At 43.4% G+C, this 17,936-nt stretch overlaps 1 protein-coding gene across 2 annotated transcripts; it reads right to left on the reverse strand.

Annotated features, from left to right (window-relative positions):
• Positions 1–665: 665 nt before the first annotated feature.
• LOC311025575 (GDNF family receptor alpha-4-like) lies at positions 666–16,900 on the reverse strand. Of its 2 annotated transcripts, none has more exons than XM_084028547.1 (8): positions 16,462–16,900; positions 6,639–6,905; positions 6,469–6,561; positions 5,992–6,361; positions 5,277–5,386; positions 4,742–4,880; positions 3,301–3,433; positions 666–1,439 (listed from the first exon to the last, which is right to left on the reverse strand). In XM_084028547.1, the coding sequence occupies exons 1-8, from the start codon at positions 16,514–16,516 to the stop codon at positions 1,245–1,247; spliced, it is 1,362 nt and encodes a 453-aa protein (XP_083884673.1). In that variant the 5' UTR covers positions 16,517–16,900; the 3' UTR covers positions 666–1,244. The 2 variants fall into 2 exon arrangements, with proteins under 2 accessions (XP_083884673.1, XP_083884672.1); XM_084028546.1 differs by having other exon boundaries at positions 3,301–3,437; positions 4,746–4,880; positions 16,462–16,894.
• Between the last annotated feature and the right edge of the window lie 1,036 nt (positions 16,901–17,936).

Here is a 17,936-nt window from a genome sequence, read left to right on the forward strand (position 1 = left end):
CAGATTCATCCTCAAATTAATGAGTTTATTCCTCTACAAAAAAAACCTTCACTACACTTCCCTTTACCTACATCCCTGCAGCTGCGTAATTTCAAAAGAAAATGAGCCATAAGAGAAAAAATCATTAACATCAGCAAAAGCTATTTCAGGCAGAGAGAATGGCTCAATGTGCTGCTCAATGATGGGAGCAGCCAGCAGCCTTTACAGCCTCCCGTGTCCATCCCTTTCTGCACATCTCGCTCTCACAACATCTACGGCTGGTGATGGGCAGGGAGCACTAAAAACACACCTTCTGAGGGTGAGAATAAAAGTGAGAGGGTATGACAGCAGTAAATTGGCTATTTCCTCCCCTGAGCCTTCCCCCTGCATGCCGAGCAATTTGAATTGTGCCGTAATTGCTCGTGTTGCTTTTTTCGCATGCTTGTCATCTCAACAATAGAATTTGATCTCATTACTTTTTGCCCATGGTTGAATTCTCAGGCCCTGGTAAAAATAATTTTAAGTGGCATGTTAACAACTGGCAGCAGAGCAGAGCAACTGTTGCACTCTGCTTTTTGGTGCACGGAGAGGGAAGTCGGCATAAGACGTCCCGTACACAATGTGGCGACACATTCGGTTTGTGTCTTATCTCCTTTTAAATGCTGCACTTTGGGAACGTTCCCCCCCCCCCCATCTTCAATGGTACAAAGCAGTTTAAGTGTGGTGCAGCTTCTTATTACCTTGTTGTAAAGTGGATTATCTCACTCAACCATAGCATGAAGACAGGAGAGGAAGAGCCAAAGGGCCCGACGGAGGAAACGGATGTGACATGAGTCATGAAATAGAAATCAGAAGCCGTGCTCCCGCCTGGTTGCAGCGGAGTAGACTGGTTACGGCTTCTTTTTTGGGGAGTGTGTATAGTGGATGTGGCCTTGGGCGATGTGCTTCTTGTTAAGAGAGGGGATGTACTTTGAGTGTGAAGCAGGCTCTAGATAGAGCATTTGCCCAGACAGCATTTCTAAATCCACCCATGCACTCATCTGCTCACGTTGTTCCCTGCGTTTGGGAGGAGAGGACTCGGGCGAAGACGGGCCGGATACCGCAGGACTACCGATAGACGACTTAAGGAGGAGATAAGAATTAAATCAAGGGTATTTAAAAAAATGAAAATGTAGCGCCTCTGTCCACGGCGGCTCACTCTGAGTGCTGTGATGGATTTGAACGTGATAGTGAGTTACAGCGTGAGTGGAGAATGAGATGGAGGTTCAGAAGCTCCAACAGTCCAGGATGAGCGTGGGCAGCAGCAGTGACGCTAACGCAGGCAGCGCCCGGCTCGCTGCTCCACGTTCGCTCCCTCTAGCCCCCGATTCACTGGTAGAGTCCTTCTCAGAATACGGGGGGATGATGTTGAAGTCCTCGCTTTCTTCCTCCTGCCGCTCCTCTTCCTCACTGTCCTCCATCTGTAAAAAAATTTAAAAAAAGGGGGGCTGGGGGTCAAAGACTGATCCTTCCAATTAACAGAGGAGTCTTCATAAACTTGCACAAATATCCTAAAGCTGCAGCCAAAACAACCAGGAAGGCATCAGGTTAAGGGTTTGTGGACCAACTGACAACAGAAACATGCTGATTCAGCTTTTTGAAAACGCTTTAGACGATTATTGTAAACGATGTTGTTCAGGTGTTGCTTTCAATGCGAACAGAGAATCACAAAATATTGTTGTTGATTTATTACTTTTTTTGTTGTGTTGGTTGCAGATTCCTTGTTTTGTGTAAATTTTGTTAGCTTAACATATTTATTTCATATTTGTTTTTAGATCGTGATGTAATGTTTAAATGATATATATATTATAATTAAATAAATCACTGGGATTATTCTAACAATGTAAACAGACACTTACAACAGAGCCCCTGTTTATAAGAGTTGGTAATATCAGAGCATGGAGATGACGACATTTCTTATACTATCATACACTAAGCCTGAAGGCAGTCGTGTATCCTTGTGGCTAAGAAACCAACAACAACATTTATTGGCAGAAATCCCAGATCTAGATCAGCCCCAAAATCTATCTGATGATTACTTGGCTCAAAACCAATCTGTCCACCAAAATACGTGTCTGAGGTTTTTCTGCTGACAGGAAGCAGACGTTTCCAGTGTGCATCAAATGGAGAGGCCTTTACAGTCTGGTTTGGTGTCGTCCAGGTTGACAAATTGTGGTTTCAACAACGCAAACATTTCCAATTGCAAAAATGATATCCATGACAAACAAACCAAGCATTGGAAGCAAAACACAATATTACACGTAGAATATGACATAAACGTGTTATGAACAGGAATGCAAAAATCACTTTGTGTTAATGAGATTAGTAGAAAACCACATTCAAGTAGAAATGATTATTATTATTGTTGAACATACTTGAATGAATACTTTAAAATATTGTTTTATAAGGCATTTAAAAATCTGTTTAGTCCAAGTTTCCTCGTTTCCTTGGTAATTTCACATTGACTTTGGAGTAGTACCATAATTCAGCAACCTCCCAGTTGAAGGGTTTTATGGTCCACATACTCGTCCTGGAAAACCACTCTGAGAAGTATTGAAATCTCCACTTACACCCAGACAGAGATGATGATGTGGCGGCGTGCTGGCTGAAAACAGACTTTTTCTCAGATGATTGCTTGAGTCCAAGTTTTATTCTTTAACTTTATCCAACTGGCACTGAGAGCACTTGTTGTTTCTCCATTCTGTTGCTGTTGTAGCAGAGCAACCCATTCTTAAGTATCTATTTTAAGTTTTATAGTAATTTAACAAATGGTATGCTTAATAATGTCAGAGAGGAAACTGTTTTATTACAGGAGGCATTCACTGCTTTATGCTGGCATTGGAATACATCATCTCAAATTCAGTGCTGCGTAAAAAAATGTGTAAACTGAAATGCATAATTTTTAAATCAACCGACTATCGATGTGTAATAAGAAGCCCCACCAGCAGCAGGTTGTCGCCGTAAGGGATTGTGGGAAGGGATGCGAGGAAGAGGAAATGCAGAATGAGGAGGATTATAATGGTGAGAAAATGGAGAACGTGGAGCAGATGGGTGTGCATACATGAATAATAACAGTAAGGATTGAGTCTAATACTGCAAACACCTACGGCTAATCCTCAGCCACAATGAGAGGGGTGAAGGAGGGAGGAGGGGGCTAAAGTCCCGGCTCATGCTTAGGTGTTACCACCTGATACGCAGTCAACCGTTTCCACTCAGCTTGTAGCGGGTGTCTAACGCTGGCATACGGCGAGCAGAGAGTAGAAAGCAGCAGCGAGGGCTTACACTGTTGAATCCGGGGAGAGTGTTGACGCTGACGTGGACCTTCTCCTGGTGGAGGCGCGGGGAGGGCTGAGATGTTGGCACGGGAGTGTTTTCCACAGGAGGAGGTGCGGAGATTCCCATGGAGCTGATGCCACTGCCTGAAACACAATCAGCAGGGGCCATCTTCATGAGGTTCACATCGTTATTCATCCTTGAAGCGTCGCCAAAATATTATCCGGGATTTTTCCAAAGCATACTGAGACACCAAATCTGTAAACACTCTGCATGATTGGGCAGAAATACGTTAGAAATGTTGGTTAGAAATGAGTGATTATTGGTGTGTGGGTGGGAGCAACGCTTCGGTCCTGGCTGATCGATCTCCACAACTATTCTATGGATTGCCCTTAACTTCAGGACAGACACGGCTGGGTAAGTTATAATAACTTTGATGATCCTCTGACGTTTCATCTATCATAGCATTGTTATTCTGAGCCATGGATGCGTTAAGGACGACTGATACAGAGTTCAAAGAGGATCCATAGTGGCTCACTGGGTGATCCTCCCTGTGCTTTCTCTTTGTAATCTCTTCTACACCCTCCAAATGTTATCGGCCCAAATCAAATTCTGATATTAAAATGAGTAATTTAGAAGTAGGTTAAATGTTTACAGCCACTCCTTTGCCGGTGGTCGTGTATGTGAAATCTCCATTCAAACAACCCGACTGTGTTGTGACCTTTAGTCTTTATATACCACCTGTTTACAGGCAGGCAGGGCTGCTTAGGAAGGTCTACTGATGCTCTTTCTAGCCCTGCTGGTGTGGCAACGATCCAACAAGAAGCCACTTTATGTTTATCACATTTCCAGAAAGGATTCATTGACTCCGCAGAACTTTGAAATCACATTTATATTTGGCAGTTAACCAAAAGCAAGGGAGAATGTCTCTTTACATTTACTTATGAGTAAGTACGTTATTTACTTTATAAGAAAACATCATGGTTCAATGCTTTGCTCTCTCCACCATCAATTATGACCCACCTAATCTGAATTCTGCATTAATTCTCATTATAAAATGCTCAATATGACCAGCATCTCATGAGCAATTTAGTTTATGCTCGTATTTGGCAGCTAAAGGGTAACTATAGATTTATGCAATAACTCAATAATAAAATGGAATTAAATTCTAATTCAATCCCACTTTTTTTTACTTCACTAAATGGTAATTTGAGTGTCACTGCAGACCAAAACAGCAGGATGAAACATGCACACTAAATGAGGCATCATATTCACTGTAGATGAAAGAGAAACTTCATCATTTTAGTTTGAAAGAGACACTTGTATCTCGTATCATCGATCATGGAAGCTGCATATATTTCACTATTATATTTTCATTATGAATATGACGTCTTTGTGACTCACTATGGACGTGCAGCCCTGCAGGTATCTGTACTGCATGCCGTTTTACTCACGCAGACATGTGTTGCTGCTGAACAAGTGCAGGATGCGCTGACAGGCCTGCCATTCATTCCCGCTGCCGTCGCATGTGCACCACTGGGAAACTTCTGTGCTGCTGTTGCTCACATAGTTGGGAGTCATGATGGTGCCTATAGAGAGGACACATTTTAAAAGCTTTTCACAAAAACATTTCCCTCAGGCAGAACACTTTGATTTTCAGCTCCATGGAGGCAACATCAATATAAATGCCCTAAGGACTCGGTGTCACCCGTTTTCTAGCTCTATAACTAAAGGGTCACAAAATTAACATTAACAAATAATATTACCTCTATCATTGTGTAGATGACTTTAAAAGTGAATGGAAATTACAGTTTTTGTCCAGGTGACCATTTGTGAACCCCTGTAGTTATTTTGTGCAAGAAAATGAAAATATTAATCATCTACTGATGAATTCCAATAAAGAAAAGAGCAGCTCTCTATTTTTTCCCTGAACCATTCCCTCCTTCAGCCTCTTCTAACTCTTTAATTTATTTTCTTCAACTCACCTATGAGTCCAGCGTACGCCTTCAGGCACATGGCTCTGCTGTCTCGCATACAGCCAGAGGCAGACAGAGGGGAGGGCTGGCAGTTGTGTTGGAAATCAGCAAACCTGGATCTGAAACGCACAAAAAAATACAACACACACACACACACACACACACACACACACACACACACACACACACACACACACACACACACACACACACACACACAGGAGGGAAAGCCGTTTTTCTCCAGTCAGCACAGAGAAACAAGAGTATGCATTTGCAAGTGTTTTGATGATTTCATTTTGGGATTTGGGGTCGGCTAACAAAAATAACACAAACAACATGTACGAGCGCAAAATCCAAAACAGAGAAATAAATAGCTGCATACTCAAATTAGCACCACATAATGCATTAAAACCACGTGTTGTTGGAGTAAAACTTTTCAGTAGCCCACCACCCACTTCTCTCTGGAAACCTAATCAAACTATTACAGTTAATGCCTCCTCCAACCACTCATGTTGCAATTTACATCCATCTATAAGACATTTGTGTGAAATTGACATAATCAGCATATTCATTCTTCAGTTCATCCTGAAGTCTCTGGAGGTTTAGGACCATTCTCCTAAATGCAATCTCTCAGGAATGCCTGGACGTGCTTTGGAGCACCGGTGGTGAAACCTGCAGGCGTTCCATGCAAACAGGGCAGTTGATCTCCGGACAACCGTCTTACCTACACAGCTCGTCTCTGGAGCAGTAGTTCTGCAGGCTGAGGCAGTTTGGCTTGCCCACTCTCTCCTCCCCTCTGCCGCTCTCCTCATAGGAACAGGACGGGACGATGGTTTTCCTCCTGCGCTCCCCACACAGCGTGTCGGAGCAGGGGCAGAAGAGCAGGGCGAAGCTGTACTCCTCTGGCACGCGCTCCAGGAAGCGCCGCAGAGCTTTGTGGCATTTCTGGCGGTTACAGGTGTTGTCGGACGCCGTGGCTCGCTTGGTGCAGGCTACAACATATTCAGACCGCAGGGAGCCACATTTCTCATACAGGCCACAGTCCTGAGCTGCCTTCAGACACTGGTTCTGGCCGTCCACGGACAGAGTGGAAGCTGGAGGTCATCAGGGAGAATAGTTTGAACGTGTATCAGGAAGTAAAAACTGTGACATACAGCGATGTTGGTGTCAGACTGTTAATTATTTGAGACGAAAGCCGTACCCGCCATGATGGACGCCATGCGTGACATCTCGATGTTTCTCACCAGATTCAACTCCAGTTCTTCATATGGCGACACCTCGTACTCATCATATGCTGAAACGGTGAGGAGTATCATCACATGATCGTGCAGCAGAGAATTCAAACATGCAGGCCACGATGCCTAAACCCACCTGCGAACCTCACAGTCCAGTAGACCTTGAGGCAGTGTTCCTCCCTGCGAGAGCCACGCTGACATTTGCAGGCTTGTAGGGGGCGGTAATGCTGCAGGGAGCTCTGGGCCTCCAGGCACTCCAAGCGGGCGTCCGGGCCGAGGGGCGACACAGCCTCCTCGGCCGCACAGTACTCCAGCAGCCGGTAGAGCACCAAGCAGGACTGCTCCTGGATGCAGCCCTGCTCCGCCACCAGACAGTCCAAGGATGCAGATACTGGCACACTACCTGGAGGAGAAGTTGATATCGTCAGTGCTGGTCCCCCAACATTAACCACCGATGTGAGCAACGCAAAGCAGGGGGGTTTATAGTCATATAATCCAGCATTAGTCCTTCAGCTAAATAGGCTGTAATTAAGAAAACGTTGAAAGGTGAGTGCACACTATAGACCCTGCACTGCACTACAGGTTACTACAATATCCAACAAGGAGGATTAAATTGAAAGCACACAAGTGTGCAACATCAGCGGATCTCAATGTCTCACATAGAAAATCAGGAGTCTCTTGGATGATTTAATTGAAAACTATGGGGTTGAGTTATGGATATAATTAGTTCTTTATCTTCACTTTGGGACTCCTAGTTGACTTGTTTTTATGTATACAGTCTTACAAGACACCTTTGCCTTTTTATGATTGCACCAGGTTTTTTCAGCAGTGTCTCAACATTTAACAGTTAAACTGTGTTTCTATGAGTTAGGCTGCATTCACATGGAATCAGACGGCAGAAAACAAGGATAGAGAACTAAACATGCATGCCGGTGCATTGGTGATGGAATCAAATATATGAAATACAATTATTTTGTGTCTACTACTTTATGTAAATACTAATACTCGTAATGCAGTGCAGCTTTCTATTGCAAACTTAGGCAACTTCCTCTCAGTGTGAGAGAGCTATGCAACATCCGGCTGTAAATTCTGATTCTGAACTTTGGACAACAATGACATCCAACGCTGCCGAGGGCCGGCTTCTCTTCCAGCCTCTTCATGCTCTCATCCACTCAAATATCCAGATGTGGATGCAGCATTAGCATCATCTTTATTAATTCAAGACATTTAATAAAGATATGGTGTCCTCTTGTCAAGCTTCCTGCATTGCAAACCTTAAACTCTGTTAAACTGTAGATTTTGGTCCAACAAAAGGAATTTGGTAATGTTTAGTTTGACCTGATAAAGTGTTTCTTAGAAACGTGGACATCCAAGCTCTGGTCAGAAAATAAAACGACCCAACAGGGATGTTGTGAACTATGAATTCCTCAAGTCTTGGATCTCCCTGAAAGTGCTTGAACCGCCAACAAGCATTTCCAAAATAGTCCCTTATCATATGACAAACGCTGCGTTTCTTCCAAGAAAATCCCGGGACTACTTTCAATGCGTTTCCAAGGAGGTAAAAAGACCTGCGAAGATCAGGCCGACTAGTCCGCTGATTCATGAAAAAAACAACATGACTTGGGCCGAGGCTGCCTGCAGGGGACGTTTTCAGCACAGTCAGCCTAACAATACCATCAAAATCCCAAACAACCTAGACTGAGTCTCACAGTGATTCGTTTTCACTGATGCACGCTGTAATGAATGAAATGCAGAGAACAATAAAGCTGTAAATAAACGATCTGTCGAGTGTTAAGAAGGTAACCGCAGTGAAACATTCATTCATTCACATAGACCCTGCTCCCTGTGTCCTATAGTCCCCTGGGAGAGTAATAAGGGACCAATAATAACATTTTAGCAAACAAAACAAAAAACTAAGGCTGCATGGTGTCTTCATTTATTCCTGCCATTATAGCAAAAGGTGCTAAAAGCACTGGTGGTGTTTTACTATCTTCAGAGAGGATGTATTGTACAAAAGGACGGTGGTTGTTATTGTGAAAGCACACATGAACAGCAGGGGACCAAACCTTTTTGCAGCAAGGTGCCGCTTTACTTGAAACAAGCTTTTCACCAATGACTGACGGTCTCCTGCAGCGTTCATCTTTTTCCCACCAAACTGATACTTTTGCTTCCAATTTTGTGTCCAAACAGAGACTCCATCAGGATCACAGTCAGTGTCTCAACTCAAATGTCCACTATGACAACGTTTCCCCCTGAAGTTCCCTCAAACAGTCGGGCAGTTGAGAACAAATGTGTTGCATATCACCATCCACATTTCCTGGACAACAAATACATAATTCACCAGAATAACAACCATGTTGGTCCAAAGCGATTAGGCATTAAGAGTGTTGTGATTGTTGTTCCGTCTGGAATGACTGGAAGTGGAAAAACTACAAATCATTCCAAAATACTGATTGTTGCTGAAGGAGGGCCGGAGGCAGCCTGCGGGACACAAAAACAGCCATCTTCATAAAAATGCGTTCTGACGGAGCATTTCAGGAAATTAATTTTCTCAAATGTGACACAAAACTGTCCCTGCAAATGCCACTTCATCAACAGTCGCTCTAGAACAGGAGAACAGAGCGACGAGTAGACAATAAGCACACTATTCTCATTCTGAATTTCTGCACAAAAGAAGAAATTTAAGGAAATGAACTAGAAATAAACATCTATGTTTGAACTTTCCTGTAACCAAACATGTCTACCTATTATATATCCTCACACGGACTTATGCTTCAGTGCATCAACATATACATCACGCACACGTCCAAGCTTTGTGTTGGATCAGTCACACACTTAGATTCATCTCCTGCTGACTGGCGGCACAAAGCACAGCTGCAATCCAATTCCACTGCTGCATGTTTTGCAATCTCGGGCGCCACATGAGGTCCATGTCTCACTTTGGCACGAGACATATCATAAACAGAGGTTCTGCTTCATCGCCGCTGCAGGAAACCCGCCAAGGCTACTGCAGCGACTCCACGGGGAGTGGTGCGGAAGTAAAAAACAATGGTAACGCACAGGGCAATGAGTCATACTCACAGTCACAGCTCCCCAAGTATATAAGGCCTACCTATGTGTCATGTATCTTAATAATCATACTCAAGTATTCAATTCTGCCACGTTTAGCTGCAGTTTAAACGGGCTTCATGTAATCTGTTGTCTGGGCAGCGAATAGCTTATTCATTATTCCCTCTGAGTGTTTGCTCCCTCTGGCTCACCACTGACAAAGTGAGACTCTCAGCACTTTCTGTTTCAGAGAGCTTGTCTTTGAGCACACACACACACACACACACACACACACACACACACACACACACACACACACACACACACACACACACACACACACAACTAACAAAAACCTTTACAAAGTACAGAGGAGCTCCGTTAAATCTAGGTAGACAGCTCATAATTATTTTAATAACTTGAACATTACTTAAAGTCATGATGTCAAGAGGAAATGTGCTCACATTATGCTGTTTGAGACGCAACAAATTGCGAACATGAAAGTCCGGGTCGAGGGAATCGTTTGGTGTGAGCACGCGTTTTAAAGAAAAAAGAAAAAGCCGGATGAATTACTGTGATATGCGAGCCACGGTACACCCTATTGATTTCTCACTGGGGTGATTAATAGAATTTGCGAGGCAAAGCTGATGAAGGTTAACGCCGTAAACGTCAAACCACACGCCGACACTCGTGGGGAATGAACAGATTTGGGCAAAATTTTGTGTGTGACGGGCAGCGGAGCATCCAGATCGGTGGGCGGTTATTCCACTTGAGAGGAAAACGTGGGCCGGCGACATGAGGGACGTCCTGGAAGGAAGTCATAAGCTCCGAGAGGAAATGGCAGCAAGAAGGAGCAAAAGTGAGAGTGGACAAACTCGTTCATCTGAGCGGTGGAACCAGTGGAGTGTTCACATTCAGGTTCCAGACAAAAAGCCGGCTGTGGTCGGAGTGGAATATGGTGACAATCAGGAGCTATTTTTCATTCAAATCGATTATACAGAAACTATTTTCATAATCCTCTTTTTTACATTTTACACTCAAGTATTTTCCAACATTTTAGAGAACCAACAATGAATCAAGAAAATAACTGCATGTTGATTGAAAATGAAAATGTTTGCTAGCTACCTAAATTGTATTTTTATATCTGGAATGACAAACTTTTTTTTTTTTTCAACCCTATTGGGTTTTTTAATGTGAAATGACTCTGATGATGCGATTCCATGAACATGAGACACACCGGAACAGTCCGACCAGCAGATTTAAACTTTAATAGATCACTCTTGTCCTGGTTGGTGTAACGCATCTTAATCTATGAAAAACCCCCAATATGCCGAGCAGTTAATGGAGCGCTAATGTGAACACTAATTGACCTTACAAGGAAAGCACTGGACTAAATAAATGGCAGCAAGTAAGATGCAGGACAATAGAGCACATGTTTAATTTTGATTTAAGCTACTACATTCAAAATATATATATTAAAAATTGGATAGAGCAGATGGCGACTGAAAGGAGGATCGTTTTAAATATTTGCAACAGCAACTAGCAGATTAGTTCCAAGTCTAAAAATAAACATAACCCAAAAAAGTGACTGACCCCATCTCAAAATGCCTTCTTTTCAAACAGTAAAGTGTGATTAAAAACACTGCATCATGTTGTGCCATCAGCGTTTCTGGAGGATCTCTGCACTGTGTTCAGTGTAAAGACGTTTCCTGGTTTTGATCTGGTAGCTCCTGTTTGTGTACCAGAACACAGAGGGGGTCCTCGGGCTGGACACAGCTGACTCATCAGTGTGGATTAAAGCCTGTGTGGGTCCTTATTTACCGTCACTTCTGCTGAGCTCTAAAAGTTGGCACTTCCCACCAATGGGCTCATCGCTTTCTAACATTCAAAACTTTCTATTAACATCAAACATGAGCTGAACAGTTTGCACATATTCTCTTTGTTATGAGGGAAATTACAGGAACTGCTCCGGGCAATCTCAGTCAAGCAGCTCTTTTTTTAAAGAAACAGTATGAGGTTCTCTTATAAGAAGACATTTTACACCCTTGTACACCCTTCTTTACATGTTCTTCATTTACTGAGGTATTAAATCATTTTCTCAGCATTAGCCGAGGTTTCTCATTGACTTCTATACAATCTAACTTATGTTTGCAACTAGAGGAGTCGTCCCATGCTGGCTTCTAGAAATAATGCAAGTTTAAGGCTTCACTTTTCAGACCCGCCCAGATAAATTACACCTGACTGCAAACAAGCTCCTGGTGTCTGAAAAGCTGGCGGTAAGTCCTTCCAGAACCATGGGCATCACTTTGAGTTTGTGGAGACCGTCACCTGTTGTGAACGGTGTTGTGGGCGTGTCGTGGGAATCCACTTCAACTTCCAGTATCCACTTGGCATGCCAGTGGCAGAAAGCTGCGGAAGCAGACAGCGGGTCCGAACTGGACCCCCAGGAGTGGATGTGCATCAGTGAAAGTGACTGAGTTCAGGTTCCTGACATCAACTAAGCCTGTATGTGCCATCTTTCTTTTCAAAGCATGACCACTGGGCTGGCCCAGGAGCCTGCGCTGAGTTTTAAAGCTCTTCCACCTGACAGCAGAGTCCTGCTTTCAGAGAAGGAGCGGTACAATAGGCTCTTTGTGAGATGGGAGTGTCACAGCTAGTTTCAATTTTGTGGGTGAGACCGGGTCTGTCCTTTTAACGTCCTGTGAGTGCTGACTGAACACATCTGAAAATGCATTTAAAAGTGTCCTTGAGTTCTTTATGTTGTGCACTTGTGAGGTCACGGGGTGAAATATCAGACATGGCAGGCATCTGAATGTTGACATTACAGACAGAGCTTCCCATTACAGCCCACTAGTCTTTGCTGCTGTCAGGAGCGGCATGAAGAGTTGCTATTTGAGTGCCAAATAGGGATGATTCAGTATCATAATTTGTCATCTTTGAACGGCATAATATTAGGATGGAATCATATCGAGATATGGTGAGGCAGAATTACACATGAATGAGGTTTGATAAAACATTTTTTATAGTTTCCTATATAAATTAAGGAACAGTAACTTCAGGAATTCCAAATGCCTTAACTATTACCAATAGTTGCCATTTTCCATCAGTCCACAAGATGTCTTTCTGTCTCTAGATCACCTGACTACCACACCTATCTATAAACCTGTCCCCACTTCCCTCTCCAGGCCGTCCCCATCCACCTCCTCATCCTCATCAGCTTCCCACTCCCTCTGATTGTTTCCAGCACATTAAAAAACAGCCAAGATGCTCGCTTCCTCTGTCAGTTCGTCATTGTAATAATGTGGTATTTTTGTTGCCGGTTACCGGTAATTTAAAATCTGTAAGCATATCCCAACAATAAATCACTGAAATCATCCCGCTGCCTCCTCCTGCACCTGAATATGGGTCCAATCCCTGCACCACGATAGCTCTCATTATTATGGCATAGCTCAACAAATAAAAAGGGAATAATTCCAACCAAAGGTTAGTTAGTCATAGCAGAGGGGGGTGCGATGAATGAGAGCTGCAAAACAAACACAGGAAGATGATAAAATGACTTGACAGTGGCGGTTCAGTGTGATCTAGGTGTTCTGACAGGACGCGGTTCAAGCATCCAAAGGTGACAACTCGTCTAGTGCATACAAGAATCAGCGTTCCATGTACTGAATCGACTGTCGCCCGGCGTCTCCAGTGCATGGATGAAGCCTCGTTTAATGAGCTGCTCTGTTGGATTGTGCAGCCACATCACGCAGGCAACATCACGCAGGCAACATCACGCAGGCAACATCACGCAGGCAACATCCCTCCTCTGAACTCCAGGTAAAATACACACTTACATCAGCCAGTCAGGGTGTGGAGCTGTGTGAATATTTCAGGGCCTCTGCCTCCTCCTGCTACCTGATGCAGTCCTACGTTGGGATGTGCCAAATTATTTCTTGGCCAGAGAGTGACAGACACACACACACACACACACACACACACACACACACACACACACACACACACACACACACACACACACAGCTACACGGCTGTATCCGTGCCACTGTCAAGTTTGTGCAGAATTAAGATGCAGAGCACACACAAATAAATTAAATATAAAGGCAATGAAGCATAAATGATAAAAAAATTAACATTCCCGAGAATGTGACGGTGAAATCAGGTGTCATTCAGAACCCCACATTTTGACGTTAACGTTATCCTTAATAGTAATTAAAATGATATCTTTAGAATAAAACATCAAATATGTGAAATAATTTCATATATCAGGTGTATTTTATTACTTTTTTATCTGTTAAATTGGCGTGTTGCCAATGTAATCTCTGTGTGCTGCCATCCTAAACGAAACTGAGTTACAGACACAGAGTGCATAAAGACAACGCCTCGGCACAGAGAGAGAAAAAGGAGAGTCTACGGCACAGAGAGAGAGATAAAGGAGCCACGGTTTGGATAAACCTGAGTGAAATGACACACACACACACACACACACACACACACACACACACACACACACACACACACACACACACAGTGTGTACATCACATAGTCAAACCCCGAACAGAGACGACTGGAGCATGTTGACATTAGCCACAGAGCTGTGTTACTTTACACAGCCGAAAATGGGCTCTAATAAAGTTATGACAGCCGTGTTATGGCTCAATCGCGTCCACTAAATGAAGTCCCAAAAATAGCAGCACTCAATCACCAGTTGCAGACTGTACTCTAGCAATAATCCACAGAGGGCTGGCAGCAAAGGGTCAAAGTCAGGTTTAATGTCATTCAACTATAGTCGGCTTACCATTGATTTACCCGACAGAAGGTGCCATACGGCCACGCTCAAAGTGATGTCATGCACTATGCGAGACGCTATTCCACTGTTATTGATTTGGGAAAAAGACACGGATGAATGCAACAATACGTGCAAACAATAAACATAAGAGAGAGAGTAAGTGATAATGTCATTAGAGTATTGGGTCAAATCGGTGACGCAGAACGGGGGGGGAGAAACAATGTATGAACTATAAAAATGTGTTTTATATGCATGGGATCCTTCTTGTGTTTTCTTAGTCGCAAAGTATGAAGTCATGAAGCAGATGTGGGACTCTGTGGGAGTTAGACAATCTGAACAAGCAGCTGCAGTTCTCCTCTTTCATGTTTCATTCTTGAGAAGAGACATGAACGATAGTTTAAACCTGAACTCTGTGGAACAGTGCCATTGTTGAGGTCACAGAGTTGCACAAGGCCCGATATATTACCAGGTAAAAATAACATTGTATGAAATGAAGTACTTGCATGTTTATTTATACAATATAGATCTAGACGGTCCGGCAGACTGCCAGAAGCAAAGCGGCTCTACGGCAGATGTGTGAAGGCAAGGGGAGTTCTAACCAGATTTCCTTCATAATGATAATCATCAAAAACATAAATGCAATCATTTATGTTGCAGGTATAATGATAGAATTCAACAGCATGAGAGTATGTCTAATTTGCGTCGGTAATGACTCAGCTCTCGATTAAACAGCGCTTGGAGATAACTGCTCTTCTTGGTGTGATCCCACCAAAGTGCCTGCAGGTGGGTTTGACACACTGGATGATAAACTGCGTGCCTGAGAGATTTGACATTCACAAGATAGCATTCATCATTTCACGATACTTATCTCTAATAGGCAGCCTCTGGATTTCCCTGCATGCAGTGAAGCCCGCACCACTCGCACTACTAAAATTAATAATAAAATAAAAGATGGGTGGGGGAGGGGGGGGGGGGTTCATATGGTCTTTGTTTTTTAACCAATAGATCAGGATACTTCCTGCAGGCAACCACATCATGAAAAGCACTGAAGAACACCACTTATGGTCCAAAACGGCACAAATCAATATCAATAACCACAGATCAACATGCTTTATGCTCCAGTGGGGGATTTCTTATCCAGCCACGGTCACACATTATTGATTTGAATGATTATAACTCATTTTTGCAGGAGCTTGTTCACGTGTGGTGGTTGCAGAGGAATCCAAATGCATCTTATAATGTCAAATATTACTTTTTATGACCAGCAAAAACAAAGACCTATGAATCAGTGACACTCCGACCGGGTCCATTAAGCTGCTGCCATGAAGTTATGCTTTTTTATTTTTTTCACATTTAACCCTTCATCCTCTCAACTTCTAATGCACAACTTGTGTAAAAATGTCGATGATTTACAGACGTGGAAGCCCAAATGCTTTCATGTAAAGGAGAACATCCTTTAGTTTAACTATTCACGTGTGATATTTCTATGATCTGAGACAGACCAATCAATATTTGGGAAGATGAACAGCTCTTTTGGAAGGAGTCCAAGGCAGAAATAACAGACCTGAACCCATGATGTCATCCAGATGTAAAACGTGTGAGGCTCTTACTACAGTCAAACTGATTTTATGGATGCCTTAATGTTTTTTGAGGTGCATCTCAAAAGTTCCACTCAAACCCGGAGTAGTAAACCTCATATACACAAACACCTATCTCTATCCTTTTTTATTCTCCTTCTTCTTTTTCTATTATTATTTAAATAACAAGCCAGCTAGGCTATCCTTGTCAATATGTCTTAATTTTTTACAACTATATATATTGTAAAAAAAAAGTTACCACTTCATGATTAGGTTATCAGAGTCTGGATACTCGAAATGATAAGAAAACATCATCATCAGCGATATAAAGTGAAACCCAGATTCAGGGTGCAGTCTGCGTAGCCAAATGTTGCTAAATTAATCAGACATTTGCATATGGAAGGGGGGGGGGGGGGGGGGGGTGTAATTGCGCGCATTAATGTGTAAGTTCTGTGTAGTGGAAGACAAAGGATATCAGATTCAGCAGACTGGAGCTGATATGTTCCATGTAAAGAGCGCAGCTGTTAGAATGAGAAACGCTTACCATGTGAGAAGACATTGAGCAGAAGTCCGATGATCATCATCCTGCCCGGTGACATTGGAGAGTTGGGGGGGACTGGGGGGGACTCGCACCCGCGGCTCGCTGCAGCTCAGTGACCCGCCTCCTGCTGCCACATCCAGCCTCCTCCTCTGCTGCTGCCCGCTCGGACTGAGGCAGATCGGATGGGCTACTGCACAAAGTTGGCTAAACTGAACCCTGCACGCAACTGGAGCGATCCAAGTTCTCGCGATTTTTGTTGTCCCATTAATTTCCCCCCCGGATACAATTTATAGGCAATTGATCCAGATTAAAAAAACAAAAACAAACCACATTTATCCAAAAGTTTCTCTGCATCTGATCTCCGGTCCGCGTCGGTCAGACTCGTGTGTCGCATTCTGGACTTGCGAGCGGTTGCATGATCGCAGCTCCACAGTTGTCCAGCAGCAGAGTTGAGATCAGTGCGCCTCCACGGCGCGGCGCATCTCAACGGCGCGACGTGATTGGACCCTGAAGAGACTGAACATGTCCACGGGGCGGTAGAAGGTTCCCAGCAGGAGAACAGCTGGGCTGCTTCAGCCATTAGTTCAGCCATCAACATGATGGACAACACAAGCTTTATATATATATATATATATATATATATATATATATATATATATATATATATATCGCTCACTGAGCCACTAAACTAACAGAACTGTTTTTTTATTGTGTTTGAATGTTAAAGGCTGACTGTGTTCAAATCTCCAGTGAGTGACCAGTAGGCTAATGGCTTTGACCTTCACACTGAACGTATGTTAATGTCTTACCCAAATCACGCTGCATGTTGAGCTGAAGACTGTCTTCTGTCTCCCTTGGAACGTCTTAGATTGGATTCCCGGAGTCTTTGCCGTTCATATGAGCCTAGAAGAGGACTGGCACTGTGATCTTTACTTGTTCCCAGGCTGAAGCCGACCTGTGGGAACGGGAACGGGGATGACATGCAGGGAGAAGCATTAAAAGGCTGAAGCCTGTAACACTGAGGTATCCTGTTTTTGTTGAGCCAAACAAACAGACGTGCAGTTTGTGTCCACACACACACGGCAAAGACTTGGATTATTCTCTTCTAGAACGTAATCACAAATCTAGATTTGGGAGTTTGATCACACATTCTGAAGGTTTTGGAGGTTCTTAATATATAATTCAAACAGCCTCCACAAGGCTCTCAACATGGAGAAAGCTGAGCCGGCAGCTAACAGCTAACAGTGCTACTGACTCCCGCACCTTTAGTCGAGATTGATTGCAGATTCGATCTATGTCAGTCAACACTGATTTTTCACTTTCGGGATTCATAGATTTTTGTTTGAAACATGTCAATGCAGAACCACAGTTACAGGGGGAAACACACTCCACCCAAATATGATTAAATAAACTTAATTAGTGCCTCTCTCTAAAGGAAAACAACAGCAACGTGTAAAAAGTGCATGCCATGCACCTGC

Source organism: Eutrigla gurnardus (genome assembly GCF_963514095.1).
Source record: "Eutrigla gurnardus genome assembly, chromosome: 15".
Lineage (NCBI taxonomy): Eukaryota > Metazoa > Chordata > Actinopteri > Perciformes > Triglidae > Eutrigla > Eutrigla gurnardus.

Coding starts and splice junctions, on each gene's coding strand:
- LOC311025575 (XM_084028547.1), bottom strand. CDS start 16,516: ATGTCACCGGGCAGGATGATGATCATCGGACTTCTGCTCAATGTCTTC. Junction 6,562..6,638: donor CTGGACTGTGAGGTTCGCAG/GTGGGTTTAGGC, acceptor TCACCGTTTCAG/CATATGATGAGTACGAGGTG. Junction 5,387..5,991: donor TCCAGAGACGAGCTGTGTAG/GTAAGACGGTTG, acceptor TGTGCGTTTCAG/ATCCAGGTTTGCTGATTTCC.